Here is a 26394-nt window from a genome sequence, read left to right on the forward strand (position 1 = left end):
CCGTGGGACAACCTGATCACCTTGTAACCTCCCCAGCGCTTAGAACAGTGCTTTGCCCATAGTAAGCACTTAATAAATGCTATTCTTCTTCTTATTATTATTACTATTACTAAGTGCCTGGGAGAGTTAAACCTTGTTGGTAGACACAATCCTCACCACAAAGGAGTCTACAGTGTGATGCGGGAGATGGACACTGAAGTAAATTTCAGAAGGAGCTGCTTGTGAGATAGCACTTAACGAACAAGCACAAAAGTGCTCTGGGAGGTTGTGAGTTCACCAGTGCCAGGCTGCACGCAACGGGCTGTAGGGAAGATTAGAGATTAATCTGGGAAGGCTTCCTGGAAGAGATTCATTCATTCATTCATTCAATCGTATTTATTGAGCACTTACTGTGTGCAGAGCACTGTACTAAGTGCTTGGGAAGTACAAGTTGGCAACATACAGAGACGGTCCCTACCCAACAGTGGGCTCACAGTCTAGAAGGGGGATATTCATTCATTCATTCAATCGCATTTATTGAGCGCTTACTAAGCGCTTGGGAAGTACAAGTCGGCAACATACAGAGACGGTCCCTACCCAACAACGAGCTCACCGTCTAGAAGACAGACAACAAAACAAAACATGTAGACAGGTGTCAAAATCGTCAGAACAAATAGAATTAAAGCAAGTGCTGTAGGTTGCGTGACTGCTTCTGAAATGAGTAGGGTGCCTTTTTGAATTCAGAACTGTGTGTTTACTCAGGTCCTGTCAAATATGTAGGTGTCTAGCTAAGAGGTCTATGCCCTATTTAGAGATCAAGCGCTTAGTACAGTGCTCTGCACATAGTAAGCGCTCAATAAATACGATTGATGATGATAAAGCTCACAGTGAGCTAGAAATGGGTTGTTCATTCTAAGCTACTTCATACTGACCCACTAAGAGGTCTTATCTATCAATATACAAGGAAACCCCAAATCCAAACTACAATACATAAATTTCAGAGACATGTCACATGCTAATAACCGATGTAGCCCTGGATTGGAAAACCCCACCTGACATTACGTCCAGTCGCTGAAGGGCTCTGAAGGACTTAGGCTGCAGTGGCCTGGGGCCCGAAAAGCCAGTCAGAGCCGAGCTCCTTTTCAGGAAAACTGAGGAAGGCCCCGCCTCCACAGGAGCCCTGCCCCGATTCCTAGCACCCTTCTGGGCCTCAGACCCCCCCCGAATTTTTCATTTTTTCCAAGAGTATTTGTTAAACTGAATTTGTATTTGTTACTCTCCCTGCCCCAACTCCCTCCTCCACAGAAGGCCAACTGGGCTGAAGCCCCAGAAATGAGAAGCAGTGTGGCCTAATGGACAGCGGTTGGGGAATCTGAAAGACCTGGGTTCTAATCGTGGCTCAGCCAATTCCTCGCTGTGTGAACTTGGCTAAGACTCTTCACTGCTCCGTACCTCAGTTTCCTCAACTGTAAAAGGGAGATACCTGTTCTCCCTCCTACTTAAACTGTGAGCCCCATGCAGAACAGGGACTTTGTCTGACCCTGAAGACACCATTAATAATAATAATAATGATGGCATTTATGACCCTGCAGACACCATTAATAATAATAATGGCATTTATGACCCTGCAGACACCATTAATAATAATGATGGCATTTATTAAGGGCTTACTATGTGCAAAGCACTGTTCTAAGCACTGGGGAGGTTACAAGGTGATCAGGTTGTCCCACGGGGAGCTCACAGTCTTAATCCTCATTTTACAGAAGAGGGAACTGAGGCCCAGAGAAGTTAGGTGACTTGCCCAAAGTCACACAGCTGACAATTGGCAGAGCCGGGATTTGAATCCATGACCTCCGACTCCAAAGCCCGGGCTCTTTCCACTGAGCCACGCTACTTGGAGACGTTGGAAGAAAAAGGGACCGTATCTTAACTAATTACCTCTGCGTTTAGACAGGTGCTTAACAAATACCACACACACAAAAAATTTCCTTCCCGCCCAGACACAGCACAGACAACTGTTTAGCAAAGCTGGCAACGAGCACCAGATAAGAGTTGAGGATAAGGAAGCCCTCCAGCTTGGGGTTTGCTGAAATCTGCCAGAATAACCTCTGGAAAAGACCCAGGAAGGGGAAAAAAAGGAGCTTGCGTGGGTTTGTGTGTGTTTGTATACACGCATGCTCCTGTTGGAAGCAGTAGGGAGTGGTCTAGACATCCCGTCTTTGGAATAGCCCTCCTTTCTCCTTCCTCTCCAAGGTGGCCATTTGGGTGAGGTGGGGGTTAACCGGCAGCCAGCGGGGCCTCAGGCTCGGCCCGGGCTCGTCTCCCCTCCTTCTCCTCCTGTTCGTGTCTTTGACCTGCACGAATGGGGACTATTAGACTATCAATCAATCAATCAATCAATCAATCGTATTTATTGAGCGCTTACTATGTGCAGAGCACTGTACTAAGCGCTTGGGAAGTACAAATTGGCAACACATAGAGACAGTCCCTACCCAACAGTGGGCGCACAGTCTAAAAGGGGGAGACAGAGAACAGAACCAAACATACCAACAAAATAAAATAAATAGGATAGAAATGTACAAGTAAAATAAATAAATAAATAAATAGAGTAATAAATATGTACAACCATATATACATATATACAGGTGCTGTGGGGAAGGGAAGGAGGTAAGATGGGGGGATGGAGAGGGGGACGAGGGGGAGAGGAAGGAAGGGGCTCAGTCTGGGAAGGCCTCCTGGAGGAGGAGACTAGAACTAGAACAGTGCTTTGCACATAGTAAGCACATAGCCAGTGTGACGAGGTGGCCGAGCGGTTAAGGCGATGGACTGCTAATCCACTGTGCTCTGCACCCGTGGGTTCGAATCCCACCCTCGTCGTCGATGCTTTATTTTCCTTCTCCTTCAGCTCAATCACACATCTTACACTTCTTTCAGACTGTGAGCCCACTGTTGGGTAGGGACTGTCTCTATATGTTGCCAACTTGTACTTCCCAAGCGCTTAGTCCAGTGCTCTGCACACAGTAAGCGCTCAATAAATACGATTGATTGATTGATTGGTTGTAAGCGCTGAATAAATGCCATCATTATTACTAACCGTGCCCTTTCCGGTGCCAGCGGACACTGGCTGGGGCTCTGCCCCGGTCACCCCACCTACCTCTGGGGCGATCCGCACCCGGAGCAGGATGTTGCAGAAGGAATGCCCGTCTCCAGCCTGCAGGAGGAACGCGTCGGCTGGGCCGTCCGAGCCGTCGTGGGCGTAGCGCAGGTGGCCGGCGGCCAGCTCGTCCAGTCGGAGTTGGCGGACGGGGACCCCCGCGGGCCCCGGTGACAGGGAGAGCCGGCCGTGGCGCGGGGGGGTCCACCACTTCCACCACCACATCCCGCGGGTGGTCGTCGTCATCGCGGACGTCCAGCAGCTGGGGGGAGATGGCCCCGGTCTCCCCCGGGCCCAGCCGGAGGGCCTCGTTCCTCAGCACGTAAGGGCCCTGTGGAGAAACTATTCTATTTATTTTGTTAACGATGTGCATTTAGCTTCAATTCTGTTTGTTCTGACGACTTGACACCTGTCCACGTTTCGTTTTGTTGTCTGTCTCCCCCTTAATTTATGATGGCGTTTATTATTTTTAGACTGTGAGCCCACTGTTGGGTAGGGACTGTCTCTATATGTTGCCAACTTGTACTTCCCAAGCGCTTAGTACAGTGCTCTGCACACAGTAAGCGCTCAATAAATACGATTGATTGATTGATTGATTATTAAGCGCTTACTATGTGCATAGCACTGTTCTAAGCGCCGGGGAGGTTGTCCTCACGGGGGGCTCATAATCTTAATCCCCATTTTACAGATGAGGTAACTGAGGCCCAGAGAAGTGAAGTGACTTGCCCAAAGTCACGCTGAGCACTGTACTAAGCGCTTGGACTCCAAAGCCCGGGCTCTTTCCACTGAGCCACGCTGCTTTCCAGACTGTGACTTCTAGACTGTGAGCCCATTGTTGGATAGGGACCGTTTCTATATGTTGCCAACTTGCTTACTACAGTGCTCTGCACACAGTAAGTGCTCAATAAATACGACTGAATGAATGAATGAATGAATGAAAGGCAGCCGTTGTCTCTGAGGTCTGGAAGAGCGGGCGGCATGGGGGCTGGATGAGGGGAGGGCCAGAGACCAGAAGGGACACCAGACCCCCTGACCACGGGGGTTGCCAACTTGTACTTCCCAAGCGCTTAGTACAGTGCTCTGCACACAGTAAGCGCTCAATAAATACGATTGAATGAATGAATGAACGAATGTTTCTGTCTACCTCTCTCTCTCTCTCTGCTGGCCTCTGTCAGTCTCTTCGTCTTTCATTCACCAATTCATTCAATCGTATTTATAATAATAATAATGATGGCATTTATTAAGCGCTTACTATGCGTAAAGCACCGTTCTAAGCGCTGGGGGGGATACAAGAGCGCTTACTGTGTGCAGAGCACTGTACTAAGCACTTGGGAGAATAAAATAATGTAATAAACAGTTACAGTCCCTGCCCACAACAGGCTTACAGTTTGCAGTGGGGGAGACAGACAGCAAGGCAAATAAATAAAATGACAGATAAGTGCGTAAGTGCTGAGGGGTTGAGGGGGGAGGAGGTGGGAGTCAGCTTCTGTCTTTCACAGCCACACAAGCACACGCAAGCATGCGCTCGCACACAAACACACAAACATGCCGCCCAACCTCGAGAACAGGCTGCATTCATCCATTCATTCAATCGTATTTATTGAGCGCTTACTGTGTGCAGAGCACTGTACTAAGCGCTTGGGAAGTACAAGTCGGCAACACAGAGAGATGATTCCTACCCAACAACGGGCTCACAGTCTAGAAGCGGGAGACAGACAACAAAACAAAACTCGTAGACAGGTGTCAAACAGACACCATTACACTTGGAGAAGTTGGAAGAAAAAGATGATGATGATGATGGCATTTGTTAAGCGCTTACTATGTGCAAAGCACTGTTCTAAGTGCTGGGAAAGTCCAATTTGGCAACAGATGATAATAATAATAATAATAATAATAATGATGATGATGATATTTGTTAAGCGCTTACTATGTGCAAAGCACTGTTCTAAGCACTGGGAAAGTCCAATTTGGCAACAGATGATAATAGTAATAATAATAATAATATAAATAATGATGATGATGATGATGGTATTTGTTAAGCGCTTACTACGTGCAAAGCAGTGGTCTAAGCGCTGGGAAAGTCCAATTCGGCAACAGATACTAATAAGAATAATAAGAATAATGATGATGATGGTATTTGTTAAGCGCTTACTATGTGCAAAGCAGTGGTCTAAGCGCTGGGAAAGTCCAATTTGGCAACAGATACTAATAAGAATAATGATGATGATGGTATTTGTTAAGCGCTTACTATGTGCAAAGCAAGATTCTTTGCAGAACTCGGATTTACCGAGTCAAGCTGTATGTGTGTGTGTGTGTGTGTCTCTCTCACACACACAGACACACACAAACACACACAGACCAGGGCAACCAGGACTGGTATAACCAAAACCGGGACAAACAGGACCGGGGGCAGCCCACGTCAGTGAACAAGTGCCTGGTCTTTAGGCCTCCAAAATACACCCCACAGCTTCTCTTTTTTGGCCAAAGCAGAGGTGCCCTAAGCCAAGTTTACCGGATCTGCCAATGGTCCCTCATCCCCACTGCGGGCTTCTGGTCCAGTGTGGTGACCGCGGGGAGGAGGAGGAGGAAGCCCTCACCTGGGTGGAGAACGCCAGGGTGTCGATCCTTTCCGGCTCAGAGGAGAACTGTCCGTCGCTGACCCGCAGGGAAAAGTGACCTCGTCTGGATCGGGCCCCAAAGACAGAAGCAAAAAGAAGATAATAAAAAGTTTAGCGAAGGCCCAAGTGTTAGACGGTGAGCGGTCCCGGAGGGCTCAGGATCGGCTGGCTTAATAATAATAATGGCATTTATTAAGCGCTTACTATGTGCAAAGCACTGTTCTAAGCGCTGGGGAGGTTACAAGGTGATCAGGTTGTCCCACGGGGGGCTCACAGTCTTAATCCCCATTTACCAGATGAGGGAACTGAGGCCCAGAGAAGTGAAGTGACTTGCCCAAAGTCACACAGCTGACAAGTGGCAGAGCCGAGATTTGAACCTATGACCTCTGACTCCAAAGCCCGGGCTCTTTCCACTGAGCCAGGCTGCTTCTCTTCAGCTGTATTAAGTCGTCTTCAGCACATTGTAAAGTTCTCTCACCTCAAAAACACCACACAAATGCGCACTCTCTCTCACTCTTTCTCTCTCTTTTCCCCTCCCCTCAGCCCCCCAAGTCTGGGATGGTGAGTGTTACCTAGGCACAGAGTGATTGCCAACACTGTCACTCAGACAAGATCTAGAATTATGAGATAAATTAAAATATCTTCCACAGGGGCCCTCCATGATGATGAACCACTGGAATCACTTTGTGCCTAGGTAACATTCACCATCCCAGACAGTGGGGAAGAGAGAGAGAGGGAGGGAGAGAGAAAGAGAGAGAAAGAAAGAAAAAAAGAGTGTGCGCGTGTGTGGGTGAACATGTTCTGTGGTTGGGGTGGGAGAGCTTTACAATGTGCTGAAGACAACTCTAATAATAATAATAATAATGGCATTTATTAAGCGTCTACTATGCGCAAAGCACTGTTCTAAGCGCTGGGGAGGTTACAAGGTGATCAGGTTGTCCCACAGGGGGCTCACAGTCTTAATCCCCATTTTACAGATTTGGTAACTGAGGCCCAGAGAAGTGAAGTGACTTGCCCAAAGCCACACAGCTGACAATTGTGTGGTCTGCACACAGTAAGCACTCAATAAATACGACTGAATGAATGAATGAATGACCAACAACAGTGATGGCGGCTGACCTGGGCATCTCCGGACTGTGCACAAAAAGAACGCTCTGCTCCCGGAGGTCGTCCCAGGTGAAGGGGTCGCTGCCCGGGAGCAGCCGCCTCTCCGCGCCGGCCCGTCGGAGCAGCAGCCGGCCATTGGTGGGGGGACGCAGGACCTGGAACAGGAGGTCGGCGACACCGCCGTCTGGGTCGTGCACGTCGAGGAGGGAGGGGTCCAGAGGCCTCGTTGACCCCGCGCCCAGGACGAGGGAGCCGTTTGCTCGGAGGACGGGCGGGTGTGCGTTGCCTGCAAGACACCCAAACCCAAAAGGATGATCTGTGAATGGTTTCCATGGTGACAGCGTGATGGGGATTGGGGGGGACCGGGGAGCAGTCCGAGAGCCCCTTCCTTCCTCTCCCCCTCGTCCCCCTCTCCATCCCCCCCATCTTACCTCCTTCCCTTCCCCACAGCACCTGTATATATGTATATATGTTTGTACATATTTATTACTCTATTTATTTATTTTATTTGTACATATCTATTCTATTTATTTTATTTTGTTAGTATGTTTGGTTTTGTTCTCCGTCTCCCCCTTTCAGACTGTGAGCCCACTGTTGGGTAGGGACTGTCTCTATATGTCGCCAATTTGTACTTCCCAAGCGCTTAGTACAGTGCTCTGCACATAGTAAGCGCACAATAAATACGATTGATGATGATGATGATGATGACAGCCAGGAGCGGGCGACTCCTGGAGCCCCCTGAGCCGGATGCCAGGGATGTTTTTACTATTCCCATTAGGTCTGGGGCTCCTCTCGCCAGCCTCAGTCCCACAAGTACTAGGGGGCACCTACGACAAACATGGGAAAGATGTAAAGCCTCTGCCACCCTCCGGGACAGCCGGGCCCGCCCCTGACAGCAGCTGGGAATTCCTCCTGTCCCACCCACACACGCCCCGCTGCCAAGTATGCCCTTGGCACCTAACACTCAATTAATCAATGGTATTCACTGAGCTCTTGTTGCGGGCGGAACATCATACTAAGCACTCGGGAGAATACAGCATAAGAGAGTTGGTAGACAACGTTCTCTGTCTACAGCAGGCTTACAATCTAGAGGGGGATAAAGACATTAATCTAAATAAATTCCAGATATGTACGTAAGTGCCGTGGGGCTGCGGGGAGAACTGAATAAAGGGTTCAAATTCAAGTACAAAGAAGGTCCAGAAGGGAGTGGGAGAAGAGGTAATGAGGGCTGAGTCGGGGAAGGTCGCTGGGAGGAGATGTGATTTTATTAAGGCTTTAAGGTGGGGAGAGTGATCATCTGTCGGATGTGAGGTGGAAGGGGGCTCCGGGGCAGAGGCGGGACGTGGGCGGGAGGACAGCGTCAAGGTAAACGAGATCCAACTATCTCCCTATCTGATTCTCGCCGAAAGGAGTGGGCACTAGACTTCCATTCAATCGTATTTATTGAGCGCTTACTGTGTGCAGAGCGCTGTACTAACACTGTACTAGCCTTCTCCTGTTGGGTGGAAGACCTGACCGCCCTGGTGGTCCGGAAGACGAGAGGGGATGTGATTGAAATCAACAGGTCCTTGGAAAGGGGGACAGGTTCAATGTGGCCTGGTTGTTCCCCAAATTCCACCCCACGAGGGCCCACCGAATCGGGGCAAGAGAACTTCTCGAGACAAGAGAAAACACTTGGCCGAGTAACGGATTGAGCATGTGGAATCCGAGCCCATGACAAGCTCAGGCGGGATTTGGATTGATCCACGGATGAGTCACTGGAGGGAAAGAGAGTGAGGGATGGAAAAGTGAGAGTCAGATATGGAGAGAAGGGAGAGGCAGGGATAGAATTGAGGGTGTTGGGTGGTCCAGCTCTAACCACCAAGGTGAGTGTCCAGAATGGCAACTAACACACAATGAGTTCCTTCTCACCCCCCAATCTGGTACCCACCAACTGCCCCCAGGACCTTTGGGGCATGGCCCTGCCAGCAGCACCGTACCAGGTGGACGCTCACCTTGGCATGCTCCACTCTGGGGGTGAGGGTAGAATCCGGGCCCGCAGCTGGTCACACAGCGTCCCTCCTGCAGAAGCGTGCTGCCCGAGCACACGAGGCACTGCTCCTCCCGGTCACACTGCAGGCACTGAGGTGGACAGGCTGTCGTCGGGAGGACAGGACAGTGAGCCCCCCAGCTGGCCCAGCAGCACGGAGCCCGGGGCCACGGCGGAGAACAGCTCGGGGCAACAGGATGGTGAGGGGCAGAGGCAGCGGCCGAGGGGGCGTGGTCACTGACGCCTCCTCAGAGTCCCCAGAAGCAATCCAACCTCCCGGACTGGGCCGCCCCTCGGGCCGGTCCCAGGAGGGTCCGGATCAGGCTGCCTCATCCTGCCCGGAAGAGACGCAGCGCCCGGAGGGGCCCGCCCGCCTGGTCAGCGGTGCCATTTGGCCAGAGGAACGAGGACTGAGGCACGGGCTTTGATGTGAGCCCGGCCACTCCCCCAGCGCTGGTCTCAGAGACGTCTTCCGGCCTGGTGATACTACTGAGTATCCTACTCAGTACTGAGTAGTACTACTGAGTACTGAGTATTGATTACAAGGCCCTACTGAGAGCTCACCTCCTCCAGGAGGCCTTCCCAGACTGAGCTCCTTCCTTCCTCTCCCCCTTGTCCCCCTATCCATCCCCCCCATCTTACCTCCTTCCCTTCCCCACAGCACCTGTATATATGGATATATGTTTGTACATATTTATTACTCTATTTATCTATTTATTTTACTTGTACATATCTATTCTATTTATTTTATTTTGTTAGTATGTTTGGTTTTGTTCTCTGTCTCCCCCTTTTAGACTGTGAGCCCACTACTGAGTAGGGACTGCCTCTATATGTTGCCAAATTGTACTTCCCAAGCGCTTAGTACAGTGCTCTGCACACAGTAAGCGCTCAATAAATACGATTGATGATGATGATGGCGATGCTCTGAGCACACAGAGAGCATCCGGTGAGCACCCAGCGATTGACGCAATATAGTCATGTTGTACTCTCCCATGCGTTTAGTGCAGTGCTCTGCACACAGTAAGCGCTCAGTAAATATGATTGAATGAATGACTGAATGAAAAGGAATTCAATTCACTTAGCCATGCTGGTAAAGAGTCCTGGGCCCGACCCTCACTGGGTCGCTAGCTCTGCCGTCCAAGTTCACGATAGTGGAAGGAAGGATGATAATAATAACAATAATGATGGCATCCGGTAAGCGCTTACCACCAAACACTGTTCTAAGTGTTGGGGTACATACAAGGTAATCAGGTTGTCCCATGTGGGGCTCACAGTCTCAATCCCCATTTTAGAGATCAGGTAACTGAGGCAGAGAGAAGTTAAGTGACTTGCCTGAAGTCACACAGCTGCATGGCTCAGTGGAAAGAGCACGGGCTTGGGAGTCAGAGGTCCTGGGTTCAAATCCCAGCTCCACCACTTGTCAGCTGTGTGTCTTGGGCTAGTCACTTAACTTCTCTGGGCCTCAGTTCCCTCATCTGTAAAATGGGGATTAAGACTGTGAGCCCCACGTGGGACAACCTTGATCACCCCCAGGGCTTAGAACAGTGCTTGGCACATAGTAAGCGCTTAACAAATACCACCATGATTCTTCTTCTAGACTGTGAGCCCGCTGTTGGGTAGGGACCGTCTCTGTATGTTGCCAACTTGTACTTCCCAAGCGCTTAGTACAGTGCTCTGCGTACAGTAAGCGCTCAATAAATACGATTGAATGAATAAGTGGCGGGGCCGGGAGTAGAACCCACGACCTGTGACTCCCAAGCTTGGGCTCTTTAGGGGGTGGGCTTCCCCACCCTTCATCACCACAGCCCAGTGCAAACCATCCTCCTCCTCCTCCTTCTCACCCAGGCCGGCCCGCCCCCCCGGACCCTCACGCCGCCCAACCGACCTGTGCAGGCCTTCCGGGTGAGATCCGGGAAGCGGCCCTGCTGGCACTGGGGCACACAGACGCCTTCTTGGAGGAGGAACGGGGCTTCGCAGAGAGAGCACCGCCGGGGCCCGCAGCACCGCAGACAGCCTTCGTCACAGCCTGGAAACACGCGGGGTCACCGGAGGGAAGCCCGAGGGAGTCTGTGGCCCAGGGATGGGCGGGTGGTCCTGAGCCTGGCTGGCCTTCTCACCCTTCCCTGTCACCTCCGCTCCTCCCGGTTCCCCGCGGGGACAGCCATCTCGACCCACAAGCAGTGCGGCGTCCGCACACAAGACCAGACCGAAAAGAGCCCGTCAGGGTGGGCTCGGGCCACACTGCCCACACCGGCCTCCGCTGCCCATCTGACAGACCCCCTCCGGACGGAATTCCTTGGGGACCGCGCGGGATGGCGTCTGAACTCGGGCCAGAGCGGGCGAGCGCTGAGGACGCTCGGGGCCGTGCCGGGGGACTTACTACTGCAGGTGTCCGAGTCTCGGTAGAAGGCCGGCGAGCAGTGTGGCACACAAGTGCCATCCTGCAGCGCTTGGCCGCTCCCGCACTGCAGGCAGTCTGTGCCCAGGGGCCCATGGCAGGCACTGCAGCTCCTGTGGCACTCTATGGGAGACACAGAGTCAACCGACGTTCACAAACACGGTCACACGGACACCTTGGCTAAACCAATTCAGGCTCCGCGGACTGGGGTTTCTGGGCCTCCCGCAGAGCCAAAGGTCCTGGGTTCTAATAATAATAATGGCATTTATTAAGCTCTTACTATATGCAAAGCACTGTTCTAAGCGCTGGGGAGGTTACAAGATAATCAAGTTGTCCCACGTGGGGCTCACAGTCTTCATCCCCATTTTACAGATGAGGGAACTGAGGCCCAGAGAAGTGAAGTGACTTGCCCCAAGTCACACAGCTGACAAGTGGCGGAGCCGGGATTTGAACCCATGACCTCTGACTCCAAAGCCCGGGCTCTTTCCACTGAGCCACGCTGCCCTCCTAATGCTGCCCTGCCACTTATCTGCTGCGGGTCTTTGGGCAGAGAGTCACTTAACGTCTCTGGGCTTCAGCCCCTCTTCTGCAAAATGGGATACCTGTATATATGTATATATGTTTGTACGTATTTATTACTCTATTTATTTATTTATTTTACTTGTACATATTCTATTTATTTTATTTTGTTAATACGCTTTGTTTTGTTCTCTGTCTCCCCCTTCTAGACTTTGAGCCCACTGTTGGGTAGGGACCGTCTCTATATGTTGCCAATTTGTACTTCCCAAGCGCTTAGTACAGTGCTCTGCACACAGTAAGCCCTCAATAAATACGATTGAATGAATGAATGAATGAATGAATACCTGTCCTCCCTGCGACGCGGACGGCAAGCCCCAGGTGGGACCTGATTATCTGGTATCTAACCCAGAAGTATCTTAGAGAAGCAGCGTAGCTTGGTGGAAAGAGCCCGGGCTTTGGAGTCAGAGGTCATGGGTTCAAATCCCAGCTCTGCCAATTGTCAGCTGTGTGACTTTGGGCAAGTCACTTCACTTCTCTGGGCCTCAGTTCCCTCATCTGTAAAATGGGGATGAAGACTGTGAGCCCCCCGTGGGACAACCTGATCACCCTGTATCCCCCCAGCACTTAGAACAGTGCTTTGCACATAGTAAGCGCTTAATAAATATCATCATTATTATTATTATTAACCCAGTACTTAGTACAGTGTTTGGCACATAGTAAGTGTTTAACAAATGCCACAATTATTATTATTACAGAGATGCCAGAGACAAAGCCAGAAAAGAAGGCCTTTTTCTCCCTTTCTCTCTGTCCTCACCTGCTGCTCTTGTGGCTCTGGGGCGGCTATGATGTGCAGGGCAGTGAAGGGAACAGCACAAAGACAGGATGCAGGGGGAGAAAGGGGCAGAGGAGACATCCACTCCCCCCAGTGCTGGTCATCCCAGCTCCTGGCTCTTTCTCCAGGCTGATCTCCAGGTCAGTGACTATTGGAGACACCCCTGCTTCGCCCCCTCCTACCTCACCTCCCATCTCTCCTCCTCCAGCCCAGCCCGCACCCTCTGCTCCTCTGCCGCCACTAACCTCCTCACTGTACCTTGTTCTCGCCTGCCCCGCCATCGACCCCCAGCCCACGTCCTTCCCCTGGCCCGGAATGCCCTCCCTCCACAGTGCTCTGCACACAGTAAGCGCTCAATAAATACGATTGATGATGATGATCCGCCAAGCTAGCTCTCTTCCTCCCTTCAAAGCCCTACTGAGAGCTCACCTCCTCCAGGAGGCCTTCCCACACTCAGCCCCCTTTTTCCTCTCCTCCTCCCCATCCCCCGTCTCCTTCCCCTCCCCACAGCACTTGTATACAGATTTATGACTCTAATTATTTTACTTGTACATATTTACTATTCTATTTATTTTGTTAATGATGTGCATCTAGCTTTATTTCTATTTGTTCTGACGGTTTTGACACCCGTCTACATGTTTTGTTACGTTGTCCGTCTCCCCCTTCTAGACTGTGATCCCGTTGTTGGGTAGGGACCGTCTCTATATGTTGCCGACTTGTACTTCCCAAGCGCTTAGCACAGTGCTCTGCACACAGTAAGCGCTCACTAAATACGAATGGATGAATGAATGAATTCCTTGCCCCCCAACAAAGCTGGTGTCAGAAACCACAGGGAGCAGGTGACAGGGGAGACTGAAGCCACCCCTTAGCGGAATGAGAGCCAGCAGCTGGCCGTGGTGGGGAGGAGGAAAGAATTCAGCTAGAACTCTCTCCTGAAGCTACTGCTGCCAACAACAAGTCCTAAAGATCTACTGGATGAGTGCAAACACACATGTGTGTGTGTGTGTGAGAGAGAGAGAGAGAGAGAGAAAGAGAGAGAGAGAGAGAGAGAGAGAGAGAGAGAGAGAGAGTGTGAGAGAGAGAGAGGTAGTACCTCTCTAAACTCTCTGTCTCTAAACTCTGCTTCTCACGGTCTCTGCCTCTGTCCATGGCATCCGTCTCTCTCTCTCTCTCTCTCTCTCTCTCTCTCTCTCTCTCTCTTTCCTTCCCTTCCTCTCTCCTGTTTCTCACCCCCCATCTCGCCCCTTCCCGCTCTTCTCGCTGCTCTGGGGAGTTCCCAAACTCACTCTGGGCCCGCAGGAGAGGAACGGGGTGATTCCAGTCACCGATTCCGTTCCTTTCTGCTCTACTTCCTCCGGTTGAAAGTGGCCTGACAGATCGAGTTCTCCCGCAAGCCACTTCTGCAGCTTTAAAAAGCACGGCCGCACTGGGATGTAAGAACAGCGCGTGAATGGCCGGTCCATGAGAAATGGGTCAACGGTGACACCGCCATCCTGTACCCCCTCCTCAGGGCAGGGTAGGGCCAGACCGGGCCAAGGAGCTGAGAGAGACTGATTTCAGCATTTAGGCTCTCATCCCCCTTTTCCTGCTGCAGCTGCATTCCCCAGCGTGCACAGAATGTGACTTTCCCAGAGTCCCAGACGGGCCCGGCTGGCGATTCCAGGGGGCAAACGTTGGCCCAGAAGGCCAGCGATCAACCTATGGATTGAGCTGGGGTGAGGCAAACTTCCATCCGAAAGGGGCCACCAACGTCAGCCAAAGAAAAATTCTTCCCGCCATTCCGCCAGCTCCCACCCACTTTTCCCACAGTCCCCCTCCCCGGCAGGCCGACAAGCGGCCGGCATTCCGCTCCTCTTCTTCTCTCCTTGAGCCTCGGTCCCAGAGAGTGGGCAGCGAGCCAACCCCTGCATGCTCTTTGAGGGGCTGGGCAAGGGTAACCACCCTAATGGTTTAGGTTGCAGCAGACTGGGTAAAATGAAGGTGTCTGATGCCAAAGGCCCATACCACTGACCAGGAGAAGGATCTGTAATCTTCTTGTTGACCTCACGCAGTTCGGAGACCCCAGAATGGGAAAGGGGCTTTGGCCAGGGCCAGGAGATGCCCCTACCCCCTTAAGCAGCCCCCAGTCTCGGTATAAAGCAGGAGATAAACAAGGCTGCAGCGTTCCAAACGAACAAACCATCGGGACCCCTGGCCCCCAGACCCCTGACCCCGGTCTGCCGTACCGTGGAGAAGGGGCAGTGGATACCCCAGTGGAAGTAAGGAAAGGATAAGTTGGAGTCTGCCCACCAGACCATAGGGCTGGCAGAAGGGGCCAGGGAGAAGAAGGAGACTAAGTTGACATAAAAAGGAAGCAGTATGAGATTCCAGGAACCTGTTTTGCCCAGACAGGTGGGGTGAAAAAGCAGCCATTTTCCAGGGGATGTCTCTCCATTTTCCTAAAAAATCTCCAGTGGCTACCAATCAATCCGCGCATCAGGCAGAAACTCCTCACCCTGGGCTTCAAGGCTGCCCATCCCCTCGCCCCCTCCTACCTCACCTCCCTTCTCTCCTTCTCCAGCCCACCCCGCACCCTCCGCTCCTCTGCCCCCAATCTCCTCACCGTACCTCGTTCTCGCCTGTCCCCCACGTCATCCCCCGGGCCTGGAATGCCCTCCCTCTGCCCATCCGCCAAGTTAGCTCTCTTCCTCCCTTCAAGGCTCTACTGAGAGCTCACCTCCTCCAGGAGGCCTTCCCAGACTGAGCCCCTTCCTTACTCTCCCCCTCATCCCCCTCTCCACCCCCCCATCTTACCTCCTTCCCTTCCCCACAGCACCTGTATATATGTATATATGTTTGTACATATTTGTTACTCTATTTTACTTGTACATATCTATTCTATTTATTTTATTTTGTTAGTATGTTTGGTTTTGTTCTCTGTCTCCCCCTTTTAGACTGTGAGCCCACTGTTGGGTAGGGACTGTCTCCATATGTTGCCAACTTGTACTTTCCAAGCGCTTAGTACAGTGCTCTGCACACAGTAAGCGCTCAATAAATACGATTGATGATGATGATGATGATGATGATCTGGACATTTCAGGAAAATGCTTTGTTTGCGGGGGCCTGAATGATTTCACTTCAATCCCTCAATCCGCCTGGCCAATAAAGACCGGAGCAGAAGTCCCTCTGAAATGCAAGCCCCCCAGACAGATGGGCGAATGGTCCCCTTCACCTTTGCAAGTCCGGGTGGCGACGTCGAGGAAATACTGCTGACCACAGCTGTCCAGGCACTTGCCCCGGAGAAGGACCTGAGCCGGGTCTCTGCAGGACGTGCAGCTCGTGGGTGAATCGCAGCTCCGACACAGACTGTCGCACACTGAGCATATATGGGAGGGAAAAAGAAAAGACGCGTCGGGTCAGAAATCCTCATTCATTCAATCGTATTTATTGAGCGTTTACTGTGTGCAGAGCACTGTACTAAGCACTTGGGAAGTACAAGTTGGCAACAGATAGAGACGGTCCCTACCCAACAACGGGATCATAGTCTAGAAGGAGGAGACAGGCAACAAAACATATTAACAAAATAAAATAAATCGAATAGTAAATATGTACAAGTAAAATAGAGTAATAAATCTGTACAAACATATATACAGGTGCTTGGGGAGGGGAAGGAGGTAGGGCTGGGGGGTTGGGGAGAAGGAGAGGAAGGAGGGGGCTCAGTGTGGGAAGGCCTCCTGGAGGAGGTGAGCTCTCAGTAGGGCTTTGAAGGGAGGAAGAGAGCTAGCTTGGCGGATGGGCGGAGGGAGGGCATTACGGGCCAGGGGAGGACGTGGGCTGAGGGTCGACGGCGGGACGGGTGAGAACGAGGCACAGTCCTTCCCAACACCCGATCCAACTTTATCTCATTTGGCATGAACACATCTCAGCGTGGCATAATGGATAGAGCACTTTCTGGGAGTCAGAAAGTCATGGGTTCTAATCCCAGCTCCGCCACGTGTCTCCTGTGTGACTTTGGGCAAATCACTTAGCTCCTCTGTGCCCCGGTTCCCTTACTTGTATAATGGGGATTGAGACTGTGAGCCCCACATGGGACGGGGACTGTGTCCAAACCGATTTGCTTGTAACCACCCCAGCTCTTAGCACAGTGCCTGGCACATAGTAAGTGCCTAAGAAATACCACAATTATTATTATTATTATCTCCACGGGGTTGGCCGGGGCCACGAAAATCGATCCTGTGTTTCATAAGGCGATGGGGCCGTAGGCTGCCACCTGGAAAATCACTACTGGACTGTGGCCGGTGCGCCAGGTTTCTCCCGACTTGGGGCAACCTTTGAAGTCAATCAATCAATCGTATTTATTGAGCGCTTACTGTGTGCAGAGCACTGTACTAAGCGCTTAGGAAGTACAAACTGGCAACATATAGAGAGAGTCCCTACCCAACAGTGGGCTCACAGTCTAGAAGGGGGGGACAGAGAACAAAACCAAACATACTAACAAAATAAAATAAATAGAATAGATAGATACAAGTAAAATAAATAGAATAATAAATATGTACAAACCTATATAAATATATACAGGTGCTGTGGGGAAGGGAAGGAGGTAGTCAATGCCCAGGGGCCCCCCGGGGGACTGCTGGGTCAAAGGAGCGTTGACACTGTCATAGCAGGGATCCGTGCTAAAGCTTGCCTTCTAATGGCTCCACCGTTTTTCTTTTAATGGTATTCATTAAGCACTTTCTATATAAGTACCCGGCAATGCACTAAGTGCCGGTTTAGATACAAGCTAATCAGGTTGGATACAGCTCACGTCTCACACGGGGCTCACAGATTTAATCTCCATTCTATACATTAGATAACTGAGGCACTGAGAAGTGAAGTGCCCAGCAAAGGGTGGAGCCAGGATTAGAACCCAGGTCCACCGACTTCCAAGCCTATGCTCTTTCCACTAGGCCACAGTGCTTCTCCTTTCGACAATCCCAACAGCTATCAACATCCACTTGTTCTTGATAGCAAATGATAATTTCTTTCTAAAGGTCGATAAAACACCCAATTCCCTCAGGGGGTTCAACGTACTCTCAGCAGGACAAGGAGAGTTTTGCACCTGCTTTCCACCTGCAGCGTCGCTCAGAGGGAAGAGCCCGGGCTTTGGAGTCAGAGGTCATGGGTTCAAATCCCAGCTCTGCCAATTGTCAGCTGTGTGACTTTGGGCAAGACACTTCACTTCTCTGGGCCTCAGTTCCCTCATCTGGAAAATGGGGATTAAGACTGTGAGCCCCCCGTGGGACAACCTGATCACCTTGTAACCTCCCTGGCACTTAGAACAGTGCTTTGTACCTAGTAAGTGCTTAATAAAAGCCATCATTATTATTATTATTATCCACTGGTGATCATAATAGGGTCCCCTGAAATGGTCAACCTGCACTCAACCCACACTAGAATACCCCTACTCCAAGGGAAACAATCAATCAATCAGTGATATTTATTGAGTGCTTACAGTGTGTAGGGCACTATACTAGGTTCTTGGGAGAGTACAATACAACAGAATTGGTAGACATGTTCCCTGCCCATTGGCAACTAACAGTTTAGAGAAAAACTCCAAGCAAACATCTCTTCGAGTCCATTCGTTTTCTAGCCTGGAATCCCGAAGCTGGGCAAACCAGAGAGCCGGTTAAGGGAATGACCTTCTCCGATCAAGGCGTCTTGGAAAGAGGTCATCATTATTATTATTATGAAAATGTCATCATTATTATTATTGTCCACTGGTGATCATAATAGGGTTCCTTGAAATGGTCAACCTACACTCAACCCACACTAGAATACCCCTACTCCAAGGGAAACAATCAATCAATCAGTGATATTTATTGAGCGCTTACAATGTGTAGGGCACTGTACTAGGTTCTTGGAAGAGTACAATACAACAGAATTGGTAGACATGTTCCCTGCCCATTGGCAACTAACAGTTTAGAGAAAAACTCCAAGCAAGCATCTCTTCGAGTCCATTCGTTTCCTAGCCTGGAATCCCGAAGCTGGGCAAACCAGAGAGCCGGTTAAGGGAATGACCTTTTCTGATCAAGGCGTCTTGGAAAGAGGTCATCATTATTATTATTATGAAAATGTCATTATTATTATTATTATCCACTGGTGATCATAATAGGGTTCCCTGAAATGGTCAACCTACACTCAACCCACACTAGAATACCCCTACTCCAAGGGAAACAATCAATCAATCAGTGATATTTATTGAGCGCTTACAGTGTGTAGGGCACTATACTAGGTTCTTGGGAGAGTACAATACAACAGAATTGCTAGACATGTTCCCTGCCCATTGGCAACTAACAGTTTAGAGAAAAACTCCAAGCAAGCATCTCTTCGAGTCCATTCGTTTCCTAGCCTGGAATCCCGAAGCTGGGCAAACCAGAGAGCCGGTTAAGGGAATGACCTTTTCTGATCAAGGAGCCTTGGAAAGAGCACGGGCTTTGGAGTCAGAGGTCATGGGTTCAAATCCCGGCTCCGCCAATTGCCAGCTGTGTGACTTTGGGGAAGTCACTTCACTTCTCTGGGCCTCAGTGACCTCATCTGTAAAATGGGGATTAAGACTGTGAGCCCCCCGGGGGACAACCTGATCATGAGCCCACTGCTGGGTAGGGACTGTCTCTATATGTTGCCAACTTGTACTTCCCAAGCGCTTAGTACAGTGCTCTGCACACAGTAAGCGCTCAATACGATTGATTGATTGTAACCTCCCCAGTGTTTAGAATAGTGCTTTGCACATAGTAAGCACTTAATAAATGCCATAAAAAAAAAAAACCTCTGGGCCCCCGAGGACAAACTCTTCCTCCTCTGACCTCGGTGGGCCTGTCTCTGTCCAGGCCCCGAGCCTCATCCGCTCTGCCTGCTCCCCGCCGACTGTTCACCCCGAGGACTAGCTGCCCCCCGGGTACGTAGTCCAAAAAAAGGGGATGTCGCCAGCCCCCCGGCCCCGATTCAAGGAATACGTACCCTGGCACGTGCGTCCCTCGTCCAAATAGTACCCTGGGTGGCAGGCCGTGACACACCTGCCAGTATGGGACAGGACGAGGGCCTCATCGCAGGACGAACAGGAAGCCGGGCCTTCCCCGCGGCAGGATTTGCACGAGGGATGGCACTCTGCAGCAAGAGGGAGGAGGTCAGTCCCACGGGAGCACTGGTCAATCAATCAATCAATCAATCAATCAATCATATTTATTGAGCACTTACTGTGTGCAGAGCACTGTACTAAGCGCTTGGGAAGTACAAGTTGGCAACATATAGAGACAGTCCCTACCCAACAGTGGGCTCAACCTCCCACAATATCCTCAGCCCCAGGCTGCCCATAATAAGAAGTCACAACTTCTCTGTGTCTCAGTTACCCCATTTTGAAAATGGGGATTAAAACTACGAGCCCCATGTGGGACACCGACCGTGTCCACCCTGATTAGCTTGTATCTACCCCAGCACTTCGTACTTTAAGTGCTTAAAAAATACCCCGAAATAATAACATTAATTATAATACAATAATAACTGTGATATTTGTTCATTGCTAATCACCGAGATAAGTCCGATACAATCAGGTTTGACTCAGTCCGGGCCCCCGCGGGGCTCGTTGATGAAGAAACTGAGGACCAGGGAAGCTAAGTGACTTCCCCAGAGAAGCAGTGTGGCTCAGTGGAAAAGAGCCTGTGGGCTTTGGAGTCAGAGGTCATGGGTTCAAATCCCGGCTCTGCCAATTGTCAGCTGTGTGACTTTGGGGAAGTCACTTAACCTCTCTGTGCCTCAGTTACCTCAGCTGTAAAATGGGGATGAAGACCGTGAGCCCCCCCGTGGGACAACCTGATCACCTTGTAACCTCCCCAGTGCTTAGAACAGTGCTTTGCACATAGTAAGCGCTTAATAAATGCCATCATTATTATTATTTATTATTAAGCAGTGTGGCTCAGTGGAAAGAGCCCGGGCTTTGGAGTCAGAGGTCAGGGGTTCGAATCCCGGCTCCGCCACATGTCTGCTGTGTGACCTTGGGCAAGTCACTTAACTTCTCTGAGCCTCAGTTCCCTCATCTGTAAAACGGGGATTAAGCCTGTGAGCCCCACGTGGGACAACCTGATCACTTTGTATCCCCCCAAGCGCTTAGAACAGTGCTTTGCACATAGTAAGTGCTTAATAAATGCCATCATTATTATTATTATTATTATTAAGCAGTGTGGCTCAGTGGAAAGAGTCAGGCTTAACTCCACTGAGTTTGGCTTAACAAATGCCAGCATTATTATTTCCCCAGGGTCACACCTCAGGCAAGAGGCAGAGCCAGAATTAGAATTCAGGTCTCCTGACTCCCATCCCGTCATCTCTCCACTAGGCCACGCTGCTTTTTTGTGGGACGGTGACTGGAAAATCAATCAATCGTATTTATTGAGCGCTTACTGTGTGCAGAGCATCATCATCATCATCATCAATCGTATTTATTGAGCGCTTACTATGTGCAGAGCACTGTACTAAGCACTTGGGAAGTACAAATTGGCAACATCTAGAGACAGTCCCTACCCAACAGTGGGCTCACAGTCTAAAAGGGGGAGACAGAGAACAAAACCAAACATACTAACAAAATAAAATAAATAGAATAGATATGTACAAGTAAAATAAATAGTACAAACATATATACATATATACAGGTGCTGTGGGGAAGGGAAGGAGGTAAGATGGGGGGGATGGAGAGGGGGACAAGGGGGAGCACTGTACTAAGCGCTTGGGAAGTACAAGCCATAGCTCCTGCCCTGTAGGAGTTTACAGACCTCCCCAGGGCCCGGTTCAGGGGACCCGGAGGGGCCTGGTAATATCTGCCAGGGGGGCGTTCTGCCCACTCACATCCCATCCCTCCCTGAGGCCCGGCGGGTGGGTTGGGAGGGCTCCGCGTGGAGACGTCCCCCGCTCCCGGGGCTGCCCCGGCAGGACTCACTGGTACAGGCGCCTCGCCCTGTGTAGTAGCCGGCGGGGCAGGTGGGCACACAGCCGTCCCCCAGCAGCACGTGGCGGGCACTCTGACACCGCAGGCACAGGCTGCCTCGGTGGCGCGGGTCGGCTGTGCAGTGCTGGCACAGTGGGTGGCAGCCTAGGAAGGAAAGAGGAAAAAGGTTAATAATAATAATAATAATAATAATAATAATAATAATAATAATGATTCATTCATTCATTCATTAATTCGCATTTATTGAGTGCTTACTGTGTGCAGACCACTGTACTAAGCGCTTGGGAAGTCCAAGTTGGCAACATATAGAGACGGTCCCTACCCAACAGCGGGCTCACAGTCTAGAAGGGGGAGAAAGACAACAAAACATATAAACCATTCATTCATTCATTCATTCAATTGTATTTATTGAGCGCTTACCGTGTGCAGAGCACTGGACTAAGCGCTTGGGAAGTCCAAGTTGGCAACATATAGAGACGGTCCCTACCCAACAGCGGGCTCACAGTCTAGAAGGGGGAGACAGACAACAAAACAAAACATGTAAACCATTCATTCATTCATTCATTCAATTGTATTTATTGAGCGCTTACGGTGTGCAGAGCACTGGACTAAGCGCTTGGGAAGTCCAAGTTGGCAACATATAGAGACGGTCCCTACCCAACAGCGGGCTCACAGTCTAGAAGGGGGAGACAGACAACAAAACAAAACATATAAACCATTCATTCATTCAATTGCATTTATTGTGCGCTTACTGTGCGCACAGCACTGGACTAAGCACTTGGGAAGTCCAAGTTGGCAACATCTAGAGACGGTCCCTACCCCACAGTGGGCTCACAGTCTAGAAGGGGGACACAGACAACAAAACAAAACATATAAACCATTCATTCATTCATTCAATTGTATTTATTGAGCGCTTACTGTGTGCAGAGCACTGGACTAAGCGCTTGGGAAGTCCAAGTTGGCAACATATAGAGACGGTCCCTACATAAATGCGGTATTTAAAAGGGACCCAGACTGAACTTAGAGGGACACCCAAAGTTAGGGGGCGGGAAGCAGAGGAGGAGCCTGTGAACGAGAGTGAGAATGAGAAAGAGAGTTAGAGAAGCAGCATGAGAAACAGCCCGGGCTTGGGAGTCAGAGGTCATGGGTTCAAATCCCGGCTCGGCCACTTGTCAGCTGTGTGACTTTGGGCAAGTCCCTTCAATCAATCAATCAATCAAATGTATTTATTGAGCGCTTACTTACTTTTAGACTGTGAGCCCACTGTTGGGTAGGGACCGTCTCTATACGTTGCCAACTTGTACTTCCCAAGCGCTTAGTCCAGTGCTCTGCACACAGTAAGCACTCAATAAATACGATTGATTGATTGATTGTGTGCAGAGCACTGTACTAAGTGCTTGGGAAGTACAAGTTGGCAACATAGAGAGACAGTCCCTACCCAACAGTGGGCTCACACTCTGGGCCTCAGTTACTTCATCTGGAAAATGGGGATTAAGACTGTGAGCCCCCCCATGGGATAACCTGATCACCTTGTAACCTCCCCAGCGCTTAGAACAGCGCTTTGCACGTAGTAAGTGCTTAATAAATGCCATCATTATTATTATTTCTTACGGGCTTGCTATGTGCCAGGCACTGTACTAAGCGCTGGGGTGGATAGAAGCAAAGCGGATTGGACGCAGTCCCTCCTGTCCCACATGGGACTCACAGTCTCAATCCCCATTTTACAGATGAGGGGACTGAGGCACAGGGAAGTGAAGTGCCTTGTCCAAGGTCACACAGCAGACATGTGGTGGAGCGGGGATTAGAACCCGTGACCTTCTGATTCCCAGACCCTTGCTCTATCCACTACACCATGCTCCCCAAGGAGAAGCAGCATGGCTTCGTTGAAAGAGCCCGGGCTTGGGAGTCACAGGACATGGGTTCTAATCCCGGCTCCACCACTTGTCAGCTGGGTGACTCTGGGCAAGTCACTTCACTTCTCTGGGCCTCAGTTGCCTCATCTGGAAAATGGGGGGTGAAGACTGAGAGCCCCACGTGGGACAACCTGATCACCTTGTATCTACCCCAGTGCTTAGAACGGTGCCTGGCAAATATTAAGCGCTTAACAAATATCATCATAATCATCATCATTCCTTTCCCCCTCGTCCCCCTCTCCATCCCCCCATCTTACCTCCTTCCCTTCCGCACAGCACCTGTATATATGTTTGTACATATTTATTACTCTATTTATTTATTTTACTTGTACATATCTATTCTATTTATTTTATTTTGTTAGTATATTTGGTTTTGTTCTCTGTCTCCCCCTTTTAGACTGTGAGCCCACTGTTGGGTAGGGACCGTCTCTATGTGTTGCCAATTTGTACTTCCCAAGCGCTTAGCACAATGCTCTGCACATAGTAAGCGCTCAGTAAATACGATGGATGATGATGATGATGATCATCATCATCATCATCAAGGACCCTGGCCACGTGTTTGGTATCAAGGCATTCCCAGGCCCCTGACCTCTGACCCCTGCCTTTGGTCCAGGGCACCAAACCTTCTCCCTTCCCACTCCACCTCCTTCCTTAGTCCCAGGCTCCGGAGACGGGTGATGCAGTCTCTGACTTCCAAACTGCCCTGTCCCAAGATGATAATAATAATAATAATGGTATTTGTTAAGCGCTTCCTATGTGCCAAGCACTGTTCTAAGCACTGCGGTAGATACAAGGTAATAATAACGATGGCACTGTGAGCCCGTTGTTGGGTAGGGACCGTCTCTATGTGTTGCCAACTTGTACTTCCCAAGTGCTTAGTACAGTGCTCTGAACACAGTAAGTGCTCAATAAATACGACTGAATGGATTAATTAATTAATTTATTTATTAAGCGCTTACTATGTGCAAAGCACTGTTCTAAGCGCTGGGGAGGTTACAAGGCAATCAGGTTGTCCCACAGGGGGCTCACAGTCTTCATCCCCATTTTCCAGATGAGGGAAAACTGAGGCCCAGAGAAGTGAAGTGACCTGCCCAAAGTCACCCAGCTGACAATTGCCGGAGCCGGGATTTGAACCCATGACCTCTGACTCCAAAGCCCGGGCTCTTTCCACTGGGCCACTGTTGTCCCACATGGGGCTCACGGTCTTAATCCCCATTTTCCAGATGAGGTAACTGAGGCACGGAGAGGTTAAGTGACTCACCTAAAGTCACACAGCTGATAATCAATCAATCATATTTCTTGAGCGCTTACTGTGTGCAAAGCACTGTACTAAGCGCTTGGGAAGTCCAAGTTGGCAACATATAGAGACGGTCCCTACCCAACAGTGGGCTCACAGTCTAAAAAGTGGTGGAGCCGGGATTAGAACCCACCTCCCCAGACAGAGCCAGCATGCTCTACGGTTCCTCAGTTTCCCAGCCCACCCCCAGCCACCCCTCCAAGCCCAGCGCCTGGCCACGCGTCCCCACGGGAGATGTGAGTCTCCTGAACTTTGGGAATCGCAGAGGGTCGGACAGACAGCTTTTTGTCAGCCTCCGGGAACAATGTTCAGTGTCCCGGGAGCCAAATTAATCCTCCTTATCTTAATTCCAAAAATGACAGAGGAAAGATAGGCTCTCCGGCCTGGTGTCAGATTCCAGGAAAGATGAGATCCTCCTCAAGGAAGGCGGGGGCTGAGCTAGGTGCCTTTCCCCCCACCACAATCAATCAATCAATCGTATTTATTGAGCGCTTACTGTGTGCAGAGCACTGTACTAAGCGCTTGGGAAGTACACCACAAAACCACCTATTTATGGGGGGGTTGGGGGGGGTAAGTACTTAAGTGCTTTGGAGGTGGGACTAAGTCCATAGGTGACGATTAGAGAGGAAAAATAGAGTGGTGAGATGGGAGATTAGTCAGGGAAGGCTTCCTGGAATAGATGAGATTTTTTAAGAAGAGGTCTGAAGAGTCATTCATTCATTCACTCATTCAATCGTATTTATCGAGTGCTTACTGTGTGCAGAGCACTGCACTAAGCGCTTGGGAAGTACAAGTTGGCAACAGATAGAGACGGTCCCTACCCAACAGCGGGCTCACAGTCTAGAAGGGGGAGACGGACAACAAAACAAAACATATAAACCATTCATTCAATCGTATTTATTGAGCGCTTACTCTGTGCAGAGCACTGTACTAAGCGCTTGGGAAGTACAAGTCGGCAACATATAGAGACGGTCCCTGCCCAACAGCGGGCTCACAGTCTAGAAGGGGTAGGCAGACAACAAAACAAAACATATAATCCAAATAAAATAAATAGAATAAATATGTACAAGCAAAATAAATAGAGTAATAAATATGTACAAACATATATACATATATATATAGAAGGGGAGACAGACAACAAAACATATAAACCAAATAGAATAAATATGTACAAGTAAAATAGAGTAATAAATATGTACAAACATATATACATATATATAGAAGGGAGAGACAGACAACAAAACATATAAACCAAATAAAATAAACAGAATAAATATGTACAAGCAAAATAGAGTAATAAATATGTACAAACATATATACATGTATATAGAAGGGGAAGACAGACAACAAAAACATATAAACCAAATAAAATTACAAGTAAAAGAAATAGAGTAATAAATATGTACAAACATATATAAATATATATAGAAGGGGGAGACAGACAACAAAACACATAAACCAAATAAAATAAATATGTACAAGTAAAAGAAATAGAGTAATAAATATGTACAAACATATATACGTATATATAGAAGGGGGAGACAGACAACAAAACATATAAACCAAATAAAATAAATATGTACAAGTGAAAGAAA

General features: G+C 49.7%; 1 protein-coding gene and 1 non-coding gene across 2 annotated transcripts in view; one reads left to right on the top strand and one right to left on the bottom strand.

Annotated features, from left to right (window-relative positions):
* Positions 1–26394, bottom strand: part of FRAS1 (Fraser extracellular matrix complex subunit 1) — a 210436-nt gene that overhangs the window by 98190 nt on the left and 85852 nt on the right. The window contains 10 exon segments of the mRNA XM_038759168.1: positions 3134–3325; positions 3327–3464; positions 5731–5815; positions 6871–7144; positions 8853–8993; positions 10773–10913; positions 11268–11408; positions 15848–15991; positions 19615–19761; positions 21581–21733. Of these exon segments, the coding sequence (XP_038615096.1) occupies positions 3134–3325; positions 3327–3464; positions 5731–5815; positions 6871–7144; positions 8853–8993; positions 10773–10913; positions 11268–11408; positions 15848–15991; positions 19615–19761; positions 21581–21733 (1556 nt within the window).
* TRNAS-GCU lies at positions 2775–2856 on the top strand. Its single transcript has one exon. It is a non-coding gene; the product is annotated as a tRNA-Ser (tRNA).

The sequence above is a fragment of the Tachyglossus aculeatus genome, chromosome 17, assembly GCF_015852505.1.
Source record: "Tachyglossus aculeatus isolate mTacAcu1 chromosome 17, mTacAcu1.pri, whole genome shotgun sequence".
NCBI classification, from domain to species: Eukaryota; Metazoa; Chordata; class Mammalia; order Monotremata; family Tachyglossidae; genus Tachyglossus; species Tachyglossus aculeatus.